Source organism: Monodelphis domestica, chromosome 2, assembly GCF_027887165.1.
Source record: "Monodelphis domestica isolate mMonDom1 chromosome 2, mMonDom1.pri, whole genome shotgun sequence".
Lineage (NCBI taxonomy): Eukaryota > Metazoa > Chordata > Mammalia > Didelphimorphia > Didelphidae > Monodelphis > Monodelphis domestica.
In genome coordinates this window covers 275,861,257-275,883,118 of record NC_077228.1, presented here as the reverse complement: position 1 = coordinate 275,883,118, position 21,862 = coordinate 275,861,257, and the positions used below count along the sequence as shown (strand labels likewise).

General features: G+C 37.7%; 1 protein-coding gene across 3 annotated transcripts in view; it reads right to left on the bottom strand.

Moving 5' to 3' along the window:
• Positions 1-21,862, bottom strand: part of RNF8 (ring finger protein 8) — a 95,348-nt gene that overhangs the window by 62,577 nt on the left and 10,909 nt on the right. For all 3 annotated transcript variants that reach the window (XM_003340356.4, XM_007483816.3, XM_007483817.3), the window contains exon 2: positions 7,092-7,220. In XM_003340356.4, coding sequence (XP_003340404.2) covers positions 7,092-7,220 — 129 coding nt within the window. The remainder of the gene's footprint in view (positions 1-7,091; positions 7,221-21,862) is intronic.

Sequence of the window (21,862 nt, the reverse complement as noted above, 5' to 3'; positions counted from 1 at the left end):
AAACTGTTATTCCTTTTGTCTCTCACTTAACTTAGATCAGATGGTTCCTTCCAGTTTGCCTAAAATAAACTAAAATAAGTTTCCATGAGGCCACCTTTCTAATTCATTGACTTTTCTAATTGGGTGACCTTTATTATTCAAGCTTAGCTACTCTCCCATCTCCTCTTCACTGGTAACAGTATGAAAAGCTGCCAAAATCTCCATGCCTCCATTTTCTCATCAACTCTTGGCAAGGGAGCTTCTGCCTCCACTCACCTTATGGAAAATTTTCTTTATCATAAATAATCTCCCATTTCCAAATCCAGAGATGACTTTTTAAAAAAACTCTTGACCATCTAATAGATTTTAATACTGTTTATTCTCCCCTACTACTGGATGTACTTCAGAAAGACCACATTCTGGTGCTTTTCCTTCTGTGTCTCCTCGTACTTTGGCAAGGGAGAGGGGGGGAAGGGGGATGTTTAAGTCATTGCTAATACATATATATTAATACATATAATACATCATATACATGTGTAGTATGTATGTGTATATGTATCTTTATATATAGATATAAAAACTGCTTCTTATAGATATAAAAACTGCTTCTTGTCAACAAGCAGTTTTTATATCTATATATAAAGATACATATACACATACATATCATTAGGAGATACATCACAGATTTAAGAGGAACAAAGAATAGTTGTCACATTCCAACACCATTCCTCATCTTGTGACTCAACTAACAATTAGCTTTCAAAAAACCTACTACAATAAGTGAGTTGGGCTAAGGGTTCTGCTTTCACTTTCATTGGTGAAATGGAAGTTAGGTGGCATAGTGGATGCGTCCTGGACTTAAGAGTCAGAAAGACCCAAGTCTGAATTTGGCCTCCAATACTTACTAGCTCTATGATCCAGAGCAAGTCAATTAACTTCTGCCTGCCTCAGATTCCTCATCTATAAATGAGGATAATAACAGCACCTACCTCAAGAGTTGTAAATATCAAAGAAGATAATACAAATATTGCTTTTTAAACCTTAAATTACTATATGAATGCTAGCTATTATTAATGTTAATATTATGATGATTTGTCACATACTTATTAGAGACAAGTAGAGAAAGTTTTCTAAACAAAGAAGTAACATGAAAGCAATGTTTTAGAAACAGCAGCAGGGAATAGATTAGCCCTGAGGTTCAAGAGGCTAAAAATACTGAGAACATCCACAAAGCAATTGCAATAGTATAGGTGTACTGGGTAAGAAGGCCTAGCCTAGAGGGTTATATAGCAGTTGAAAAAACAGAGGCAAGGGTGATTCAAAAACACACAAAGATTTTTCAAGACACTAACCACAGTATCAAAGGATTCACAAAATGATGGGATGTAAAATTCTAAAGTGTACACTCTCTTTCAATGTTTATCACCCAAATCCTTCCCATCAACAACAATAATAACAAAAAAATAAATAGAATGTTCATTTGGTAGCTTGGAAAGAAGGAAAACTCTAGGGAACAAAGAGACTAAAATGAAGAGAGGTAAGAAAAGGGAAGAACAAGATGTCAGGATGTAGGTACTACTGTCTCAGCTATCCGTTAAGTATTTCAGATGCTTTAATTGAAGAGGTAGAGTGGATGTGTGAAGAACATTTCTAGAGGCAGGTACAGGGATATGGATATGAAGTCTACTTAAGGGCATTGGATTTAAGTTTAACTCAAGAACAAAGGAGGAAAGAGTTAAGCCAAGTTCAGCTAGCCAAGTTTTCTTCCTGTTTAGCCTTAGAAGTGAGTAGTCTTGGATGATTTAATCCTCTGGTCAGTTCCAAGCCTTATATTCTGCCATCTACTATCTGGGATCCAAAAACTACTATCATAATTCAAATGCTTATAGCTTAAACTCTTTTCCCAAACATACTATCTCCTCACAGTTAAAACACATGAAGTCATAAAGAAGGGGAAAGAAAATGGTCAACATATCTTACAAGACACATACTCAGTGCTAAAAAAGTTATCTGTATAGTATGTCACTGGCCAGTTCTCACACTTTCAGTAAACCCCAGGATAGTTTGATTTCCTGCACCATGTCATGGGCCTCCTGAAATCACACATATTGTATGTAAGTTAAGATCTCAGAAGCCAGTGAGTATGAATTTCTTGTTCATGTTCCTTCCTAGGAACCTGGATGATAGTACTGAATTCATCCAGACTATTACAATTATAATCAGGACCTAGGACCCCTACAGCTTACTCAACATGGCCTGGAGCCCAGAACTACACAGATACCCACAAACCTGAAGGCTCCAATTTATACTGTTAATTCTGAAAAACTTTGATGAACATAGATAGCATTTTATTAATTATTTTTAAAACCCCTACTTTGTCTTAAAACCAATACAAGTATTAATTCCAAGGCAGAAGAGCAGTAAGGGCTAAATAATTAGGGTTAAGTGACTTACCCAGGGTCATACAACTAGGAAGTATCTGAGGTTACAGAGAGCCTACCAGCAGCCCCTGCATATAAGGGAATATCTACAGGATTATGATTTTGAGGAGGAGAATGAAGCCGGAGAGAGGTTTTGATATCAAAGACATTAGTAGTAAACTGAGGCAGACACATACAGATCAGATTGCAGGGAGGAACCAGGCACATGCTCCTGTTATCTTTCTTTGTAGGGCCTTCAGGGAAGAAAGATAAAAATTAGCCAAGAATGCATGGAAAGTAGAATTCTTATATAGGATTAGGAATCAGGTGTGAGGTGAGAAGGAAGAATAGAATAAAGAAAGAAGACCTTAGAGACCATAGTAAAGCTCCAAAAAGGGAGCGATGCATGCCCAGTCCTGTCTTTATTGAGGTAATGAGGAAGAGGTAGTAATGCATATGCAACAGCACACAGTGGATTTACATTGGCTTGACATATCAATGACATATAAGCTAGAAGCGTGGTAAGTTCAACCCGCTCTTTTCAAACTCCCAGACAAAGACTGCATGGTCTGCTCATAAATCATGCATTGGAATGCTGTCTGACCAGACCAGAGCTGAGCCCTCTGTGGCTCAGCCCAGAGATTCTTCCTGGAATCCTACAGAGGTCATATTTGAACCAGGACCTCTTGTCTCCAGACCAGGTTCTCTATTCATTAAGCCAACTAGCTACTTTAACTACAGATACACACTCTCTTTCTCCCTCTCTCTCTCTTTTTCTACTGCCCACTTTCCCAACTTCCTTACTAAAAAGTTTCTAACAGCAGAACACACCAACACATTTGGCAAAAATAGGAGATTAAGGGCTCAAAATGCACCTTTAGCTGAGTCACCTTGTTTGCAAGAACAGCCCTCCCCTTCTTCTCCTCAGATCTAATATAACTGTAATTGCCTAGAATACCCAGGGAGTCAAGGACTACTATTACCCTGCCTCTTCCACTTAAATACTTTGATTTCATGCAACTGTGATGTACAAAAAAGCCAGTTTTCTACCAATGGCACTGTGGATCCTGACACTTCCCAGAACTGCCTCTACCATTATATGAGAACTGGGAGCTGTAGAAAATGAGGACCCCAGGCTGAGAAGAACAGAAAAACAAAAGAAAGGGAGAATAATCTTTGCAGCTGGGTAGCTCAGTGAATTGAGAGCCAGTCCCAGAGATGGGAAGTCCTGGGTTCAAAGATTCCAAGATGGAAGGTAAGGGTTTAAAAAAAAAAAGAATTGATACTAAGTATTGATTCCAAGGCAGAAGAGTGGTAAGAGAAATTGAGGTTAAGTGACTTACCTAGGATCTCACAACTAAGAAATGTCTATGGCCTGATTTGAACTTAGAATCTCTTCTGTCCAGGCCTGGCTCTCTATCCCATCTAGCTGCCCCAACCCTATAAACTTTTTTAACCTTCCTTCTCCTTTCGTCTTTGAATAAATACTATGTATTGGTTCCAAGGCAGAAGAATGTTAAGGGCTAGGCAATGGGGGTTAAGGGACTTGTGCAGGGTCACATAGCTGGGAAGTATCTGAGACCAGATTTGAACCTAGGACCTCCTGTCTCTATGCCTGGCTCTCAATCCAGCTGTCCCTAGTATAAATTCTAAAACAAAGTTGAGGGTTTAAATAAATAAAGTTTATAGCATCAATTAAGGTCACCAAACATTTATTAAGTACCTACTATATGCAAGGCACTGTGTTAGGGAACAGGAATACAAAGATAAAAAAAGAAACTGTTCTCACCCTCAAGTTTATATTCTTTAAAGGTTGAAGGTGGAGAAAGACAAGATTAAATTGAGGAAAGAAGAGAGTACAAACTGACTGAGTGGGAAAATTCAGGACAGGTTTGTGGTAGGAAAGAGAGAACTGCTCAGGCTTCAGTTCTTCAAGGCAACTTCTGAGTCCACAGGTTCACAAACTTAGAAATGGAAGAAAGCTTGGAGCAAGGATTCTTGACCTTTTTTTATGTCACAGTCCCCTCTGGTTATCAGAGGAAAACCAAATCCCTTCTTACTGTTTTTAATATGTTAATGAACAATATTATTTTTAAATGTAAAAAATAAAACATGAGATTACAAAGCAAACCAATTATAAAGAAATTTTCCCTTTATCTAAGGTCACAGGTCCCCTGAAATCTATCTATCCACCTTGAGAATCTGTGGATTCAAGCTAAGAATGAGGGTCATTTTATTCATGCCCTTCATTTTACAAATGAGGAAACGGAGGCCCAGATAGAGTAAAAACTTGTCCAAGGAAGAAACAGAAGCAATGAGTATAAGTGCTGAAATCTGGATCCAGATCCTTTGACTGCGAAATTCCATGCCTTTTCCACTGTACTACATTGCCTTTCCAAAAGATTTTGTTCTTCTGCCTTCTTTTCTCCTCTCTAAAAGCACCCTCTTGATTCATTTATTCATTCCAGCAGACTCAACTACCCAGTTATATGCTTTTAACTCCTACGTTTCTAATTATTTCTTTTCTCAGATTCAGATCCAAAATGCAAGCTTTCTATTTGGCACCTTAACCTAAACTAAAGAGAATGAAAACTCAATATGCTCAAAACTGAGCCCTTTGTCTCCTCTATCTGATTTGGTAGAGGAAACAGGATGAGTGAAAACAGAATAACAGAAGCAGAAAAGAAAGTACATTTTATACATTATCTGGAGTTAACTGAGTCCAGGTCCTATCGCCCACCCTTAACTAGCTGAGTGATTCTGGACAAGTGACTTAGCCTGATTAAGCATTAATTTCCCTATCTGTAAAAACAGAAAAAGAATAATTTTTAGCATCTTCCTCACAGGGCTACAGTAAGGTCCAAATAAGGAGCAATGTGAAAACATTTTAAACTATGTATATGGCATCTATTATTATTATTTCCCTCTCAACCAGCTCCTTTGGACTTTGCTATTTCTATCTCAGGCAACACAAAACACCTAGTCTCACATGTTTACAACATTAGAATTGTCTTTGACTCTTCTTCTCCTTAATCTTTTATATCTGAACAATTGCCAGCTTTTCTCGATTCCACCCCAGCAACATTTTAAAAGCTGTCCTTTCCTCTCTATTTTTACTGCCATTACTCTGGGACAAGACCTTATTACCACCTGCCCCTACAATTCCAATAGCCTTCTTTGGAGTATCAGAGTAATCTTTCTTACGTACAGATCTGGTATCACTCCTCTTCTTAAAAATTTCCAGAGTGGAAAAACCTCCAGGAAGTGATGCAGAGTGAAAGGAGCAGAACCAGAAGAAAATTATACACAGAGACTGATACACTGTGGTACAATTGAATGTAATGGACTTCTCCATTATTGGCAATGCAGTGATCCTGAACAATCTGTAGGGATCTACGAGAAAGAACACTATCCACATTCAGAGGAAACACTGTGGGAGTAAAAACACAGAAATAAAACAACTCCTTGAATACATGGGTCGAGGGGATATGATTGGGGATATAGACTCTAAATGAACATCCTAGTGCAAACATCAACAACATGGAAATAGTTTCTGATCAAGGATACACGTAATACCCAGTCGAATTGTACATGGACTATGGGAAGGGAGGGAGGGAAAGAACATGATTCTTGTAACCAAGGAATAATGTTCTAAATTGACTAAATAAAAGTTAAAAAAAAAATTTCCAGAGTCCTTCACTAGTAACTGAATAAAGCTCAAAATCCTTTGCCTAGTATTCAAGGCTCTCCATAAACTAACAATGTATTTTTCTGCTAGTTTTCAGTAGAATATTTTCTCAATCTTTTACACACTAACTAAACTGGATGACTCTCTTCTCCTATATATAGAACATAATGAACTCTCCCATCTCCACTATGGCTCAGGCTGTTACCTATAACTGGAATGTCCTCCTCCCTCTCTACTCCCACTTCTATGAGGCCTTTCCTGATGTGTTCAAGTAATGAACTCACATAGCACTTAATGTTTGGCAATTCTCTTATTTATTTATTTATGAAAGCCTTTGGGGTCACCTAAGTGGCTGAGTGGATTGAAAGCCAGGACTAGACACAGAAGGTCCTGGGTTCAAATCTGGCCTCAAACACTTCCTACCAGCTGTGTGACCATAGGTAAGTCACTTAAACCCCCCACTGTCTAGCCCTTACTGCTCTTCTGCTTTAGAACCAATGCACAGTATTGATGCTAAGATGGAAGGTAATGGTTTTTAAAAAAACTTTTATTTCCATCTTAGAATCAGTACTATGTATTGGTTCCAAGGCAGAAGAACAGTAAGAACTAGGCAATAGAAATTAAGTAACTTGCTCAGGATCACACAGCAAGGACATATCTAAATCTAAGTCCAGATTTGAACCTGGGACCTCCTGTCTCTAGGCCTGATTTTCAATCCATTGAGCCACCTCACTGCCCTCTGATGATTTTATTATACAGGCCTGGATATTATAGTTATCTGGGTTCCTGTTTTCTTGTCCAAACTTAGACTATAAGTTCTATGAAGGCAAGGAATGACTTATTTAAATTTTCTGTCTCCTATGTCTATCTTTCAATCTAAATGGAAGGTATTTAGTAATTGTTTGGTCAATGAGAAAGCTCCTGAAACAGTATCTGTCCCAAGTCAGGTATCACCTTTGAAGACCATTTGATGAGTACCACTTGAGTACTATGAATTCTTCTACCTTGTTGTCCATCATTGTCCACTGGCCCTCAGCATTCTGCTTGAAAACACAATGGTTTCGAGAAATCATCAATGGACAAATTTTAGAAAGCAGCTGGTATGTGACGTCAGATCCTCGACCAACTGTCACCTGCAAAGACAATGGAAATGAGAAGCAAAATTAGATAAAATATTGAAAAGGTATTTGCATTGATATTGACCAGAGGCATTTAAAACATTTTTACAGGGAAGACCAGAATTACCTTTAGGCTAAATAAGCATGTTCATATACTCACAAATAAGATATTCCTTGCTCCCTGGGCATCTTTACCTATGTCCACCTTTCCCACTTCTTCACAAAATCATTAAGTTTTTATCTTTCCAATATTTGGCAGGAGAAAAAATAATGAAAATAAAACCAAAGAAAGGAAAGAAGAATTTAAGGTGGATTTTGGAAGAAACACTACTGAGCAAATATTTGATTCTATTTTGTTTTTTATTCTATATGTATTATTTTATTATTGATTACACTTATATTATCCATCTCCAGTTCCCCTTTTTTAAACCTTTATCTTTCATCTTAGAACAATTACAAGGCAGAAGATTGGTAAGGGTTGGCAACTGGAGTTAAGTGACTTGCCTTTGAGGTCATACAGCTAGCAAGTATCTGAGGCCAGATTTTTTTTTTAAAATAAACCCTTACCTTTTTGTCTTGGCAGAAGAGTGGTAAGGGCTAGGCAATGGGAGTTAAGTGACTTGTCCAGGATCACATAGCTGGGAAATGTCTTGGGACAGATTTGAACCTTGGACCTCCCATCTCTAGGCCTGGCTCTCAATTCACTGAGGCACCCAGCTACCCCTCTTCCCCCTTTTTTTAAGAACCCTTACCTTCCATCTTGGAGTCAATACTGTGTATCGGTTCCAAGGCAGAAGAGTGGTAAGGACTAGGCAATGGGGATTAAGTGACTTACTCAGGGTCACACAGCTGGGAAATGTCTGAGGCCAGATTTGAATCAAGGAACCCCCCCCCCCTCAATCCACAGAACCACCCAGCTGCCCCCTGAGGCCAAATTTAAACCCAGGAATTCTCATCTCCAGGCCTGGCTCTCTACTCATTGAACCACCTACATGACTCTTCAGAGTTGTTTTGATATACACTTCTCTTATTAGTCATTCAATTCATTTTTTCATATGGTAGTTATAGTGTGCAAATCTTCTGAGAACTGCTTGTTTACATATTTTCATTGTTTATATACTGGGAAATGCTGACTAACCTGACTGGAAAGGCAAAAAACTCACTTTTGGTCTCTTGTATTTCTGTCTTGTATTTCTTATCTATCTTAGCTGGCCTGTTATAAGAAATACTTGATACACAGATTTTTTTCCTCCCAGTGGCACTCACCACTTTTCTTCATAATTACATTAACTTTGTTCACACAAAGGCTTTTCTATTTTGTGTAATCAAAATGGCACACTTTGTCTTTTATTAGTGCCTCTATGTCTTGTTTGGCTAAGAATTCATATTGTGCATTCCAGAGAGCAATATGGAACCCAGAAGGCCATAAAACTGTGCATATACTTTTCCCCAGCAATACCACAACTGGGTCTATGGCCTAAAGAGATCAGAGATAGATGAAAAGGACCTACTTGTACCAAAAATATTTTTAGAAACTCTTTTAAGTTGCAAAAAATCAGAAACTTGGGGATTATTAATCAATTGAGAATGGCTGAACAAGATATGGTATATGATTATAATGGAAAAGGACTGTACCATAAGAAATGATGAATAAAACTAAGTTCAGAAAAACCTACTTATATGAACTGATGCAAAATGAAGTGAACAGAACCAGAAGAACAGTGTATAAGAAATCCTGTATGATGATCAACTATGAAGGACTAAACTATTATCATAAGAATCCCACAACTCCAAGAGACTCATGACAAAAAAGGCTATCCACTGTCACAGAAGAAACTGACAAGTCTGAATTCAGATGGAAACATTCCACTTCCCTTCAATTCCTCCATGAATTTTTCTCTAGTGCATATAATATGCATCTTCTTTCATATGAAAATGGAAATAAGCATTATATAATAACACATGCACAATCTACTTCATATTACATGCCATCTTGAGGAGGGGTGGGAAGGAGGGAAAGAACATGGATCACAAAATATCAGAAAATATTTATTAAAAATTGCATTGAGAGGGCAGCTGGGTGGCTCAGTGAATTGAGAGCAAGAGCTAGAGACAGGAGGTCCTAGGTTCAAATTTGACCTCAAACACTTCCCAGCTGTGTGACCCTGGGCAAGTCACTTAACCCCCATTGCCTAGCTCTTACCACACTCTTCTGCCTTGGAACTGATACATAGTACTGATTCTAAGACAGAAGGGTTTAAAAAAATTATACTGACATGTAAATTTTTAAAAAATAAAATAAAGAATAAAGAAAGAAAAAGAAAAAGAAAAAGAAATTTTTTAAAAATAAAATAAAGAATTTACATACTACCCAACGTTGGGAAAGGCCTCTTAACTATTTCTCTTTTGTATCCTGCAACTTTGCTAAAGTTGTTGATTATTTCGAGTAACTTTTTGGTTGATTCTCTAGGATTCCTTAAGTAAACCATCATATTGTCTGCAAAGAGTGATAGCTTGGTCTCCTCATTGCCAATTTTAATACTTTCAATTTCTTTTTCTTCTCTAATTGCTACTGCTGGTGTTTCTAGTACAATGTTAAATAATTTAACTATTTCTCTTTTAAGATCACATGCAAAATGGTCAAGGGATATGAATAGGCAGTTTTCAGATGAAGAAATCAAAGCTATCAATAATCATTTGAAAAAGTATTCTAAATCATTCAATTAAAGAAACACAAATTAAAATAATACCAAGCTTCCACCTTACACCTAGCAGAGTTGCCATCAGAACAGTAAAGGAAAATGATAAATGTTGGAGGGGAGTAGCAAAATTGGAACACAAATGCATTACTGGTGGAGTTGTGAACTGATTCAACAACTCTGGAGAGCAATTAGGAATTATGCCCAAAGTGCTATAAAAGAATGCATACCCTTTGATTCAGTAATACTACTACTAGGTCTGTATCCCAAGAGATAAAAAACAAATGGAAAAGTTGTACAAAAACATTTATAGCTACTCTCTTTGTGGTGGCAAAGAATTGGAAACTAAAGGCATGTGCTTCAATTGGGAAAAGGCTAAACAAATTGTGGTATATGACAGTGACAGGAGTTTTATTGAGCTATCAGAAATGAATGATTTCATAAAGAGCTGGAAATATTTACATGAATTAATACAAAGTGAAATAAACAGAATCAGGAAAACGTATCCAGAAATACCAATATTGTGGAACAATCAACCGTGTGATAGATTTTACAACTAACAACAATACAATGATCCAGGATAATTCTGACGGACTTATGAAAAAGAATGTTCTCCACCTTCAGAGAAAGAATTGTTGGAGTCAGAATGCAGATGGAAGCATAAGATTTATCACTTGTTTATTTGGGTATGTTTTAGGGTTTCGGTTTTATAAGATTATTATATGGAAACATGTTTTGTGCGATAATACATGTATAATCCAGACTGAATTGCTTGCAAATTCCAGGAGGCAGGAGGGAAAACAATTTAGATTATATAACTTCAGGAAACTCATGTGGAAATTTGTTATTAAATTAAATTTTTTTAAAATATAGCACAGTACATAAACACTGGACTCAAGAATCAAGAAGACCTGAGTTCAACTCCAATTTTAGACACTAGCTGTGTGATCCTGGACGACAAGTGCACTTAAACTGCCTGCCTCACTTTCCTCATCTGTAAAATAGGGGCAGTAACAGCATCTACCTCCCAGGATTGTGGTAAGGATAAAATAAATGTTTGTGAAATGCTTTGCAAATCTTAAAGCACTAGATGAGAGCTATTATTTTTATTACTATTAATGTTTATATCAAGTATTCTTTTTTAATTTTCTACAGGGCTAGACAAAATAAAATCAAAATTCATTTGAAAGAATAAAGTATTGAAAAAATCTGAGAAAAAAACATCAAAGTTAGAAATAGAGACACATAAAAGGGAGTACTCATCAAAACTACTTAGTAATGGTTAAAAAAATATAAAAGTAAAAGATCACTGTAACAGTCTTGACAAGGAAGAATCAGAAATAATGGAATTTAATAACTTGACATCTGATAAACTTAAAAACAAATTATTTTAAAATAATTCCCTACACAATAGCAAATCCTAGGAAAAACAGAAAGCAGTCTGGTAGAAATGACATTAGACCAACATCTTAAATGAATTATAAGCATATGTTTCACAATATAATCCCCATATTACAAAAAAGGAAATGAAGTCTAAGAAAGCAAAAGTGGCATTGCTCATAGTTACATGGCTATTACATGTTGAAGTGTGCACTAACCCACCTAACTATAAGTTAAGCATTCTTTCCACTCAATATTATTTCAAATAAGATACTATTTGTAAAATGTTTAACTCACAGACTGACACATAATAGGTACTTAATAGTAAGTAATATAATAATGGCTAACATTTATACAATGCTTACTTATTACTATGTGCCATGTACCTTTAGGTCATTTATAAACATCTCATTTGAGCTTCCACCTACCCTGGGAGTTAGGTAGTTAAAATTATGATCCCCCTTTTAAGGATGAGGAAACTGGGGCAAACAGAGGTAAAGTAATTTCCCCAGGGTTACACATCTAGTAAGTGTCTGAGGTTGGATTTGGAATAAAAATGCTTATTCCTATTCCCCCCATGCCATACCACATTGCCTCTCCTACATCATACAGTTTAAAATTAATCATCCTCTCTCTCTTTCTAATAAGTTTATAGTATCAATGAGGCCATTCTTTCCTGTGATAAAAATCAGAAACTTCCCATATTTAAAACCCTTCCAACCAATGTGTACTTTCTGTATTCCTTTAGATTTGCCATGTCCATTCATTCTGCTTATACCACATACCGAAATAAAATCCAAATAGCTGTTAAAGGCAACATAATAACAAAACTAAAGGGAAAATGAAGGAAAATTCTTTCAGGTTTATGTTTTAGAGGGAAATTCATAAATAACCAAGGAATAAAGAGATCATAACTGACAAAAGAACTTTGATTACATAAAAGTAAAGGGCTTTTGCATGAACAAAGCTGATGAACTAGGCTCTCTGATAAAAGTCAAATATCTAAAATGTAATAGTAAAAATATAAAAAATACTTAAGATCAAAGATGATTCCCCAAAAGACAATATAGCAAGGAATATGAAAGTTTTCAGAAGAAATGTAAGTAACTGATCATAAATTTTAATAAGAGCAATTAAAATAACAGGTTTTACATCATACCCACCAAATCATTATAGATGATAAAAAATGGAAAATCTTAAGAGAAGCTATAAGGAAGACAAATACACCAAAACAGTACTGACTGATTTGTAAATTAGTCAAACCATTTCAGAAAAGCAATTATACTGGAAAATTGACTGATGATACTCTCTGACTCCTTTTACTAAGAAGGTCAAAAGAAAGAGGGGGAAAGGAGAGAATCTGAATTGCAAAATGTCAGAAAACAATTGTAAAAAATTGTTTCTATCTGTATTTGGGGAAAAATATATATATATATACACATATATATATATATATTATGGCACAATCGAACATAATGGGCTTCTCTACTAGAAACAATGCAAAGATCCAGGACAGTTCTGAGGAACTTATAAGAAAGAACACTATTGGGGACAGCTGGGTAGCTCAGTGGATTGAGAGCCAGGCTCAGAGATGGGAGGTCATGGGGGTCATGGGGTTCAAATCTGGCCTCAGACACTTCCTAGCTACATGACCCTGGGCAAGTCACTTAACCCCCATTGCCTAGCCCTTACCACTCTTCTACCTTGGAACCAATACTCAGCATTGATTGCAAGATGGAAGGTAAGGGAGGAAGGGAGGAAGGGAGGAAGGGAGGAAGGGAGGAAGGGAGGAAGGAAGGAAGGAAGGAAGGAAGGAAGGAAGGAAGGAAGGAAGGAAGGAAGGAAGGAAGGAAGGAAGGAAGGAAGGAAGGAAGGAAGGAAGGAAGGAAGGAAGGAAGGAAGGAAGGAAGGAAGGAAGGAAGAACACTATCCACATCCAGAGAAAGAGCTGTGGGAGTAGAAATGCAGAAGAAAAACTTATTATTGATCACATGGCTCAATGGGGATATGATTGGGGATGTTAACTTTAAATTATCACTATTGCAAATATTAATAATATGGAAATGGGTTTTGAACAATGTGTAAAACCCAGTGGAAATGCTCATCGGCTCAGGGAAGGGGGAGGGTAGAAGGGAGGGAAAGAATATGAATCATGTAACCATGGAAAAATACCTTAAATTAAATATGAATGGGGGGACCTGAAGAATGGTGAGAAATATATATAAATAAAAAATAACTGATTCATGGTATAGGAAATGGATCTTGATCAATGACACGTGTAAAACCCCAGGGGAATTGTGCAGCGGCTACAGGAGGGGGTTTGGGGAAGGGCAGGGAAAGAGCATGAATCTTGTAAACCATAGAAAAATATTCTAAATTAATTAATTTAAATAAAATTTAAAAAAAACAATTGATTCAGAAACTACTATTTACTCCTCAGAATCCAAAAGAATATATATATTTTTTTAAATCCTAACCTTCCATCTTGGAATCAATACCGTGTATTGGTTTCAAGGCAGAAGAGTGGTAAGGGCTAGGCAATGGGGATCAAGTGACTTGCCCAGGGTCACACAGCTGGGAAGTGTCTGAGACCAGATTTGAACCTAGGACCTCCCGTCTCTAGGACTGGCTCTCAATCCACTGAGCTACCCAGCTGCCCCCTAAAGAATACATTCTTAAAACATTATGGAACTATTTTAAAAGAAATCTTCCCAAACCATACTCTTTTATTTTATTCCTCTAGTCTAGCCTTTAAGTATGGGAGGTTTTATTCTGCTATTTGTATTTTTTTCATTTATTGCTTTTTAATTATTCTCTAATTATTTTTAAGCAGCCTGATGTCATGGGAAAAGGGTTGAATTTTAAATGGAATTTGAATCAGATCCCAAATCTGTTCATTACTATTTCTGTGGCCTCAGACAAATCACTTATCTCTCAGGGTCTCAATTTTCTTATCTGTAAAAAAAGAAAGGGGGGGAGGGGTAGCTAGGTGGCTCAATGGATTGAGAGCTAGACACATGAGGTCCTTGGTTCCAATGTGACCTCAGGTACTTCCTAGCTGTGGGACCCTGGACAAGTCACTTTACCCTGACTGCCTAGCCTTTACCACTCTTCTGTTTTGGAATCAACATATAGTATTCATTCAAGGGTAGAAGATAGGATAAAAAAGAAAAATAAAGAAAAGTGATTAGATTAGCTGATTTTTAAAGTTCCTCCAATCTCTAAATCTATGTATGATCCTATTGCACATTTGTTTTGCCCCTCCAACTAGGTAATGAACACCACACCAAAACAGAGACCCAATATTTAATATTGTACTCTGTATCAAGAATGGCAGCCTTGGGGGCAGCTGAGTAGCTCAGTGGATTGAGAGCCAGGCCAATCTGACCTCAAGACACTTCCCAGCTGTGTGACCCTGGGCAAGTCACTTGACCCCCATTGCCTAGCCATTACCACTCTTCTGCCTTGGAGCACAGTATTGAGTCCAAGAGGGATGGTAAGGGTTAAAAAAAATAATAATGAATGTATAGAAGGTGCTAGATAGTTAGGGTTGGGAAAAAAAAAAGAATGGCAGTCTTGTCAAAGAAATGCAAATCAAAACAACTCTGAGGTATCACCTCACACCTAGCAGATTGGCTAACATGACAGCAAGGGAAAGTAATGAATGCTGAAGGGGATGTGGAAAAGTAGGAACATTAATGCATTGCTGGTGGAGTTGTGAATTGATCCAGCTATTCTGGAGGGCAATTTGGAACTATATCCAAAGGGTGATAAAAGACTGCCTGCACTGCTGGGTTTGTACCCCAAAGAGATAATAAGGAAAAAGACTTATACAAGAATATTTATAGCTACACTCTTTGTGGTGGCAAAAAATTGGAAAATGAGGGGATGCCCTTCAATTGGGGAATGACTAAACAAATTGTGGTATATGTTGGTGATGGAATACTATTGTGCTAAAAGTAATAATAAAGTGGAGGAATTCCATGGGAACTGGAACAACCTCCAGGAAATGATGCAGAGCAAGAGGAGCAGAACCAGGAGAACATTCTACACAGAGACTGATATACTGTGGTACAATTGAACGTAATGGACTTCTCTATTAGTGACAATGCAGTGATCCTGAACAACCTGGAGGAATCTACAAGAATAACCACTATCCACATTCAGAGGAAACACTGTGGGAGTAGAAACACTGAAGAAAAACAACTGCTTGACTACATGGGACGAGGGGGATATGACTGGGGAGGTAGACTCTAAATGAACATCCTAGTGCAGACATCAACAGCATGGAAATAGGTTCTGATCAAGGACACAAGTAATACCCAATGAAATTGCACATTGGCTGTGGGGAAGGGTGGGTGGAGGGGAGGGAGGGAAATAATGTGATTATTGTAACCAAGGAATAATGTTCTAAATTGACTAAATAAACTAATTCAAATGGGGGAAAAAAAAGAATGGATCTTTTAAAGGTCTCTACTCTCAGAGAATGTATAACCTGGAGAGGTAAATATTATTCCATACCTTCCTCTTGCAGTTAGTCCATAGTCTCCAATTCTATGCAGTTCTGTCCCCATCCTTCCACAGACCCTCTTGTTCTATCTCCTCTCAAATTAGCTGGACTTTTTTGGTAATCTGCCTACAGCAATGAGGCAGATTACAAAAAGTCTACCTGAAATCCTTTAGCTCTCAGCATGAGTAGCTGCCTCCTCTCCCAACATACCCTTCCTTCTAGATGCCACATATTTGCCTCCCACTCTTCACTGTCCTTTGGTCCACATGTAATTTTGATTTTTTGGAGCCTGTGATATCCAAGATTCACAACCATGTAATATTACTGGGAGAACATCTGTATTAAAAAAGTGGAACTTTGGGTTGTGAATCAACTTGGGAAGCAGTTACGTGGTACTGTGGATAAAGCAAGATCTGGAGTCAGAAAAGACCAGAGTTAAAACCCTGCCTCAAGCACTTGCCAGTTGTGCGATTAAAGGCAAGTCACTTAATCGGCCTCAGTTTCCTCAACCCACCTCTCAGGGTTGTTATAAGGAATACTTATAAAACACTTTGTAAATCTTAAAAATGCTATATAAAGGTTAGGTATTATGTGCTATTATCTTAGAGAGCACTGAATAATTTTCTAAATGTAAGCCCTTTGCTTTTCCTCTGATTCAGTTCTGGGATCAACTGTCCATCTTTAGTGCTTGTCCAAGATATATGTGCTAAGGCAGTGTTGGTGAAGGTTTTCACATGCCCAAACTGAACTTCAAGCTGCCTGTGAGCCCCTTGCATTACTCCAGAGAGTGGAGGGATGAAGTGCTCACTTTGGGCAGCTAGACAGAGGGGTGGGGCACACAAAAAATGTCCTCTGGAGCTGGGAAGAGTGGCAATAGAGCAGCTCCCCCATGGCAGCTGGGCATGCGTACCAATACTTCCAACACTGTGCTAGAGTATTATCACAATGCACCAGTCATTTAATCATATGTTTAATCTGGACATTATTTTTCATCCAGCTAGTTTGCCTGTATGAATTATTAAGCTCTCATCTCTTAAGAACTCATGGGTCTCATTAAGGAAGAAGCCCAATCATGTTCAAGGAATAATGTAATCAGCACCACATTATCTGTCCATAAACAGGAACACCTAGAGAACCTGACAATCTATAGAAAATCCCACTAAGATTGTAGCAAGCATTTTCCACAGCAGTAGTGAACTCCTTTGGTGAACATAGAGTTTCTTGGGGGCAGCTAAATGGCCTGGAGACAGGAGGTCCTAGGTTCAAATATGGCCTCAGACACTTCCTAGTTGTGGGACCCTGGGCAAGTCACTTAACTCTGATTGTCTAGCCTTTACTGCTCTTTTGTCTGATACTTAGTAACAAATCTAAGAAATTAAGGGTTAAAAAAAAAAAGCAAGTCCTTGATGCTTGAAGTGACAATAACACAAATATACAGGGTCAGTGAACAGTCATCGGTGACAGAGGAACCACCTTACTCCTCAGTGTTCTTTATTATAAAGCAAAAATGATAATTAAAGTGAAAAAGTTGGGAAGAACTTCAATTAGACTCCAGACAATACACATAGAAAAAATTAATAATGGAGTCAATACAATCTTACAGCAGTAGAGAATTGTTTTCCAAAATATCTCAGGAAAAGACACCAAAATAATGGAAAAAATCATGGATCCGATGAACTCTCAAAAAAGGTGAGCACAAGAATATCACTAACTACTGATCTATATGCTTACTTCCTTACATATATAAAATCTTCATAAGAATGACCTTATGAAGATGGGATTAACTCTCCCCTGCCCATTTTTAGATTTTATCCTTAAGTGGGGGAAATCTGTGACCCCACCATATGAAAGTCGATGACAAACCTCCCACACTTAAGGATAAGTGGGGTGTATATGCTTCTGGTGATTAAATCTAAAAATGGGCAGGGGAGTTGATCTCATCTTCACAATCAACACAGATATTGAGGGCATTTTCAATGAAAATAAGAAGGTAAAGGCTTTTGTAAATGATTCTCTCTAGGAGCCCACATCTTTTCAGGCAAGCAATTATAACTTGCAGAAAAGATCAGATCCCACTATATACCATTTGCTGATTTACAAAAAAGCATTTGACTTGTTAAAGGTAAAAGTTTTCTCAAAAAGAAAGCAAAAACCCAAGTCTTGTGTAAATACAAGTCTCAGCTAAATCTAATCACTAAATCAGTTCAATAGCTTTCTCATTAACATAAAAAATATTTGACCTAACATGAAAAAAAATTAAAACATTTACAAAGTAATCTTTCATGGAATCTTTCTTAGACGTGACCAAGGGTTCTTAAAAGTCAGTGCCAAAAGCACTAAAAAAGCCTTATCAAGCTAGAATTTTTTTTAAAACCCTTACCTTCCATCTTGGAGTCAATACTATGTATTGGTTCCAAGGCAGAAGAGTGGTAAGGGCTAGGCAATGGAGGTCAAGTGACTTGCCCAGGATCACACAGCTGGGAAGTATCTGAGGCCAGATTTGAATCTAGGACCTCCCGTCTCTAGGCCTAGCTCTCAATCCACTGAACTACCCAGCTGCCCCCAAGCTAGAATTTTTTTAACCATGGGATAGCAACATCATCAACAAATGACCTTGCCACAGAGATTGTTAGTTTTTCTCTAAAGGTTCAAGAGTCTAAGGCTTGTAAACCATTTCAATACAATTATTCTTTGTAAACATAACATTAATTTCTTGAAATGGCAAGGTCTAGAATAGTGATGGTAAACCATTTAGGGACTTTGTGTCATGTCCTGCCCTCCCCCACCGTGTGCACTGCCCAAACCCCTGACTTTGGTGCAGGGCCCTGTCCCCCTCTCTCCCAAGTTCGAGTGCTGCCCTCCCCACCTTCAAGAGGCAGAGGATTAAGCTCCCAACTGTCTCATACCCAGGGGGAAGCCACCTCCTGCCACCATAGGGACCCCACCTATGCATCTAGCCTCCCCAGGGCTGCCTATTTGGCTATGACCCACATAGGGTGGGAGTAGGGGCCAGAGGGAATTCAATTAGCCTTTGGGGGTGGGGTCACCCCCCCCAAGATGGAAAGCTGGCCCAGAAGGAAGTAGAAATCTTTTAGGGGTTGGGGCTGGGCCCAGTGGAGAGGAGACTCCCCCCCCTTCTTTCCCTCCCTGCCACAGCCCTTAGTCCCAGATATGAGAAGGACTAAGGAAGGGGGGTACTGTGGTGAAGAGGGGGAAAGGATCAACTCAGTAGAGGGCAGCCCTATATGTACTCAGAGGTCTCTCTGCATATCATCTTCGACACATGTGCCATAGGTTCACCATCATGGGTCTAGAAATAACAATAGGCAAAAATGTGTTCAAGTGGGGGAAGCTAGGTAGTTCAGTGGATAGAGAGTCAGTCCTGAAGTCAGGAGGTCCTGAGTTCAAATTTGGCCTCAAACAATTCCTAGCTCTGTGATCCTGGGCAAGTCATTGAACCCTAATAGCCTCACCCTTACTGCTCTTATGCCTTGGAAATGATACTTAGTATTGCATCTAAGACAGAAACTGAGAGTTTAAACAATTTTTTAAAATGTGTGGGGCCTAACAGACACTTTGAGTAAAATAAATCCTAGTAATAAAAAAAGGTAAGAGTAGAGAGGGATGGAAAGGATAAGAGGTTCTTTAGAGAAGAATAGTATTCATTACAACTCAAAAGATTATGAAAATTTTGAATATTCACTGATTAGGCAGGACAATTATTTCTCAGGAGGTTATCACATTAAAGTTGATAAGCAATAAGTTATTAAAAGAAAGGACCAAAGGCCTGTACATGATTGAAATAATTTACCATATGAAACTATTTTGAGAACAATGGCTTTTGACTTGAATACTTTCTAGTTATATGGATCAAATAACATATATAAAATGCTATGCAAATCAGCTATTATGATTCTATGGCTCCACACAATCAACAGAATGTCTTCCACAAAAAAAGTCTCCTCACTGGGTATGGCAATTCCTTTCCATTTGCATTTTTCAACAAATTTGTACAAGACAAGCACCTACCTTGCCAAAAATATTTACTTTCCATACATTTTATAGGCCTTGCTTGATATTGCTATGCAGAAATTATAAAGCAATTTCATCTCTGTGGTTGTTATCTATCAAGGAATCTTATGTCATCTTAACATAATCTATGTAACTGAAAGACTTTTTTTGCTTTGAGAAAACTTTTATTTACAGGATCTTGTATTGCATATACTTTTGTTAAATGTATAATTATAGATATGATGTTAGAAAAAAAAGTGTATAAAAGCTCCACTGTACCCTTCTTACAGTCTCATCAAAAGCACCTTGACAGAGAGAAAACCAGGAAGGTAGTGGTTACAGCTTAGGCCCTGGAACTACAGAGTTCAAATTTGACCTCAGACACTTAGTTATGTGATGCTAGGTAGGGCACAACTTCTGCTTGCCTTAGTTTCCATAAAAATTTAAACTGGAAGTAATAACAGTACCTACCTTACAAGATTATTCTGAGGATCAAATAATATTTGCTAAAAAAAGTGCTTAAGAAAAAAGAATACTGATGTGTAATTTTCATAATGATTTCATAAATATGTAAAAGCATGCAAATAGAGCAGTAATTGCTGATTTCTTCTAAGCAGTCTTTTCTGGGGTTAATAATACCAGTAATAATACCATCTATAAGATTCCCAATTTAGAATCTTCCTGTCTTTGAAAGTTTGAAAATGGATCCTTTGTTAGTATTAAAATTATGTCAACTCCATCATGTATTATTCCTTACGTATTTAGTTGTTCTTTCAATTCCCTTTTAAAACATTCTTAGAATAATCTACATACTTTTTTATGCTGCACAACAGGATGATAATGTTGAGGAAACAAATGTGGTTACTGTCACTGATGAGGAAAATAGCTTATTACAAAAATAATAACTATTCCTCCCTCATATTTCATCTTCCATTGCTGTGTCTTTGTAAAGGCTGGTAGGTCCCCATGCCTGGAAAGTACTCCTTTTTCTCTTAGAATGCTTTGCTCCTCCTAAATTCAATTTCAGATGTCATACTACCAGAGGCCTTCCCTGACTGTTCCTGCTACTAGTGACTTCTACCCTTCTCACTTCACACCAAAATTACTTTTTAATCTACATAATTTCTATTTATGCACAAATCACTGGTGTTAAAAATCAAATAGAAAAAGATGCCCAAAGTCAAATATTGACTTAGAAAACCACAAATTAATTTTGTATAATATTTTTATTTTGCTAAACATTTCCCAATTACATTTAAATCTGGTTCAGTTGCATAGAGAGCTTTGTAGTGTGAATTTCAAAACTATGCCATCCTATTCAGACCATTCTTTAGAAGATCAGATTTAGCTATTTCCTGATCAATAACAATAGAGATACTTGGAATAACAGAATCAGGTCTTGGAAACCACAATCTCCACGGGACTCAGTGTACCAAGGGACTCAGTGTAACAAGATTAGGAAGGGCTGCAGCAAACTCAAGATTTAATTATTTGAGAATATGGCCTTCAACAGACATGTGCAAAAAAAGGACAGACCTCTAGGTCAAGCTAAAGCCACCATTGGCATATGTGAGATGCAGGAAGTGAGGTAGAGAACAGCCTCTGGAGTTCTTGGGACTTCCTGTGAAGAGGGCTAGAGTCAGTTTGGGGCTGGTGCTTGGAGTTGGAGGAGCCCTAGGGACTGCTTTCCTTCAGATTGGTCACGTGAGTGATAAGATCCCCTTTCTCTGCATTGGCTATCCAAGGCCTTAAAGCCTGCCACTCTGCCTGAGCCAGAGTGGGGTCTGAGTTAAACATCTTTCCTTCTCTCTCTCTCTCTCTCTCTCTCTCTCTCTCTCTCTCTCTCTCTCTCTCTCTCTCTCTCTCTCTCTCTCTCTCATACTTTCTTCCTCTTGTTGTAATTAAAAACACCACAAAAATATGGCAGATGACGAGTGTTTCATTTTGGAATTGCACAAGTGAATTCCTTGGTGACCTTAAATTAATATATATATTATCAGTCTTTTAAAGTGATTTCAGTATCACAGTTGGCCTCCAGTTTGGTGTCTCCAGTGGAT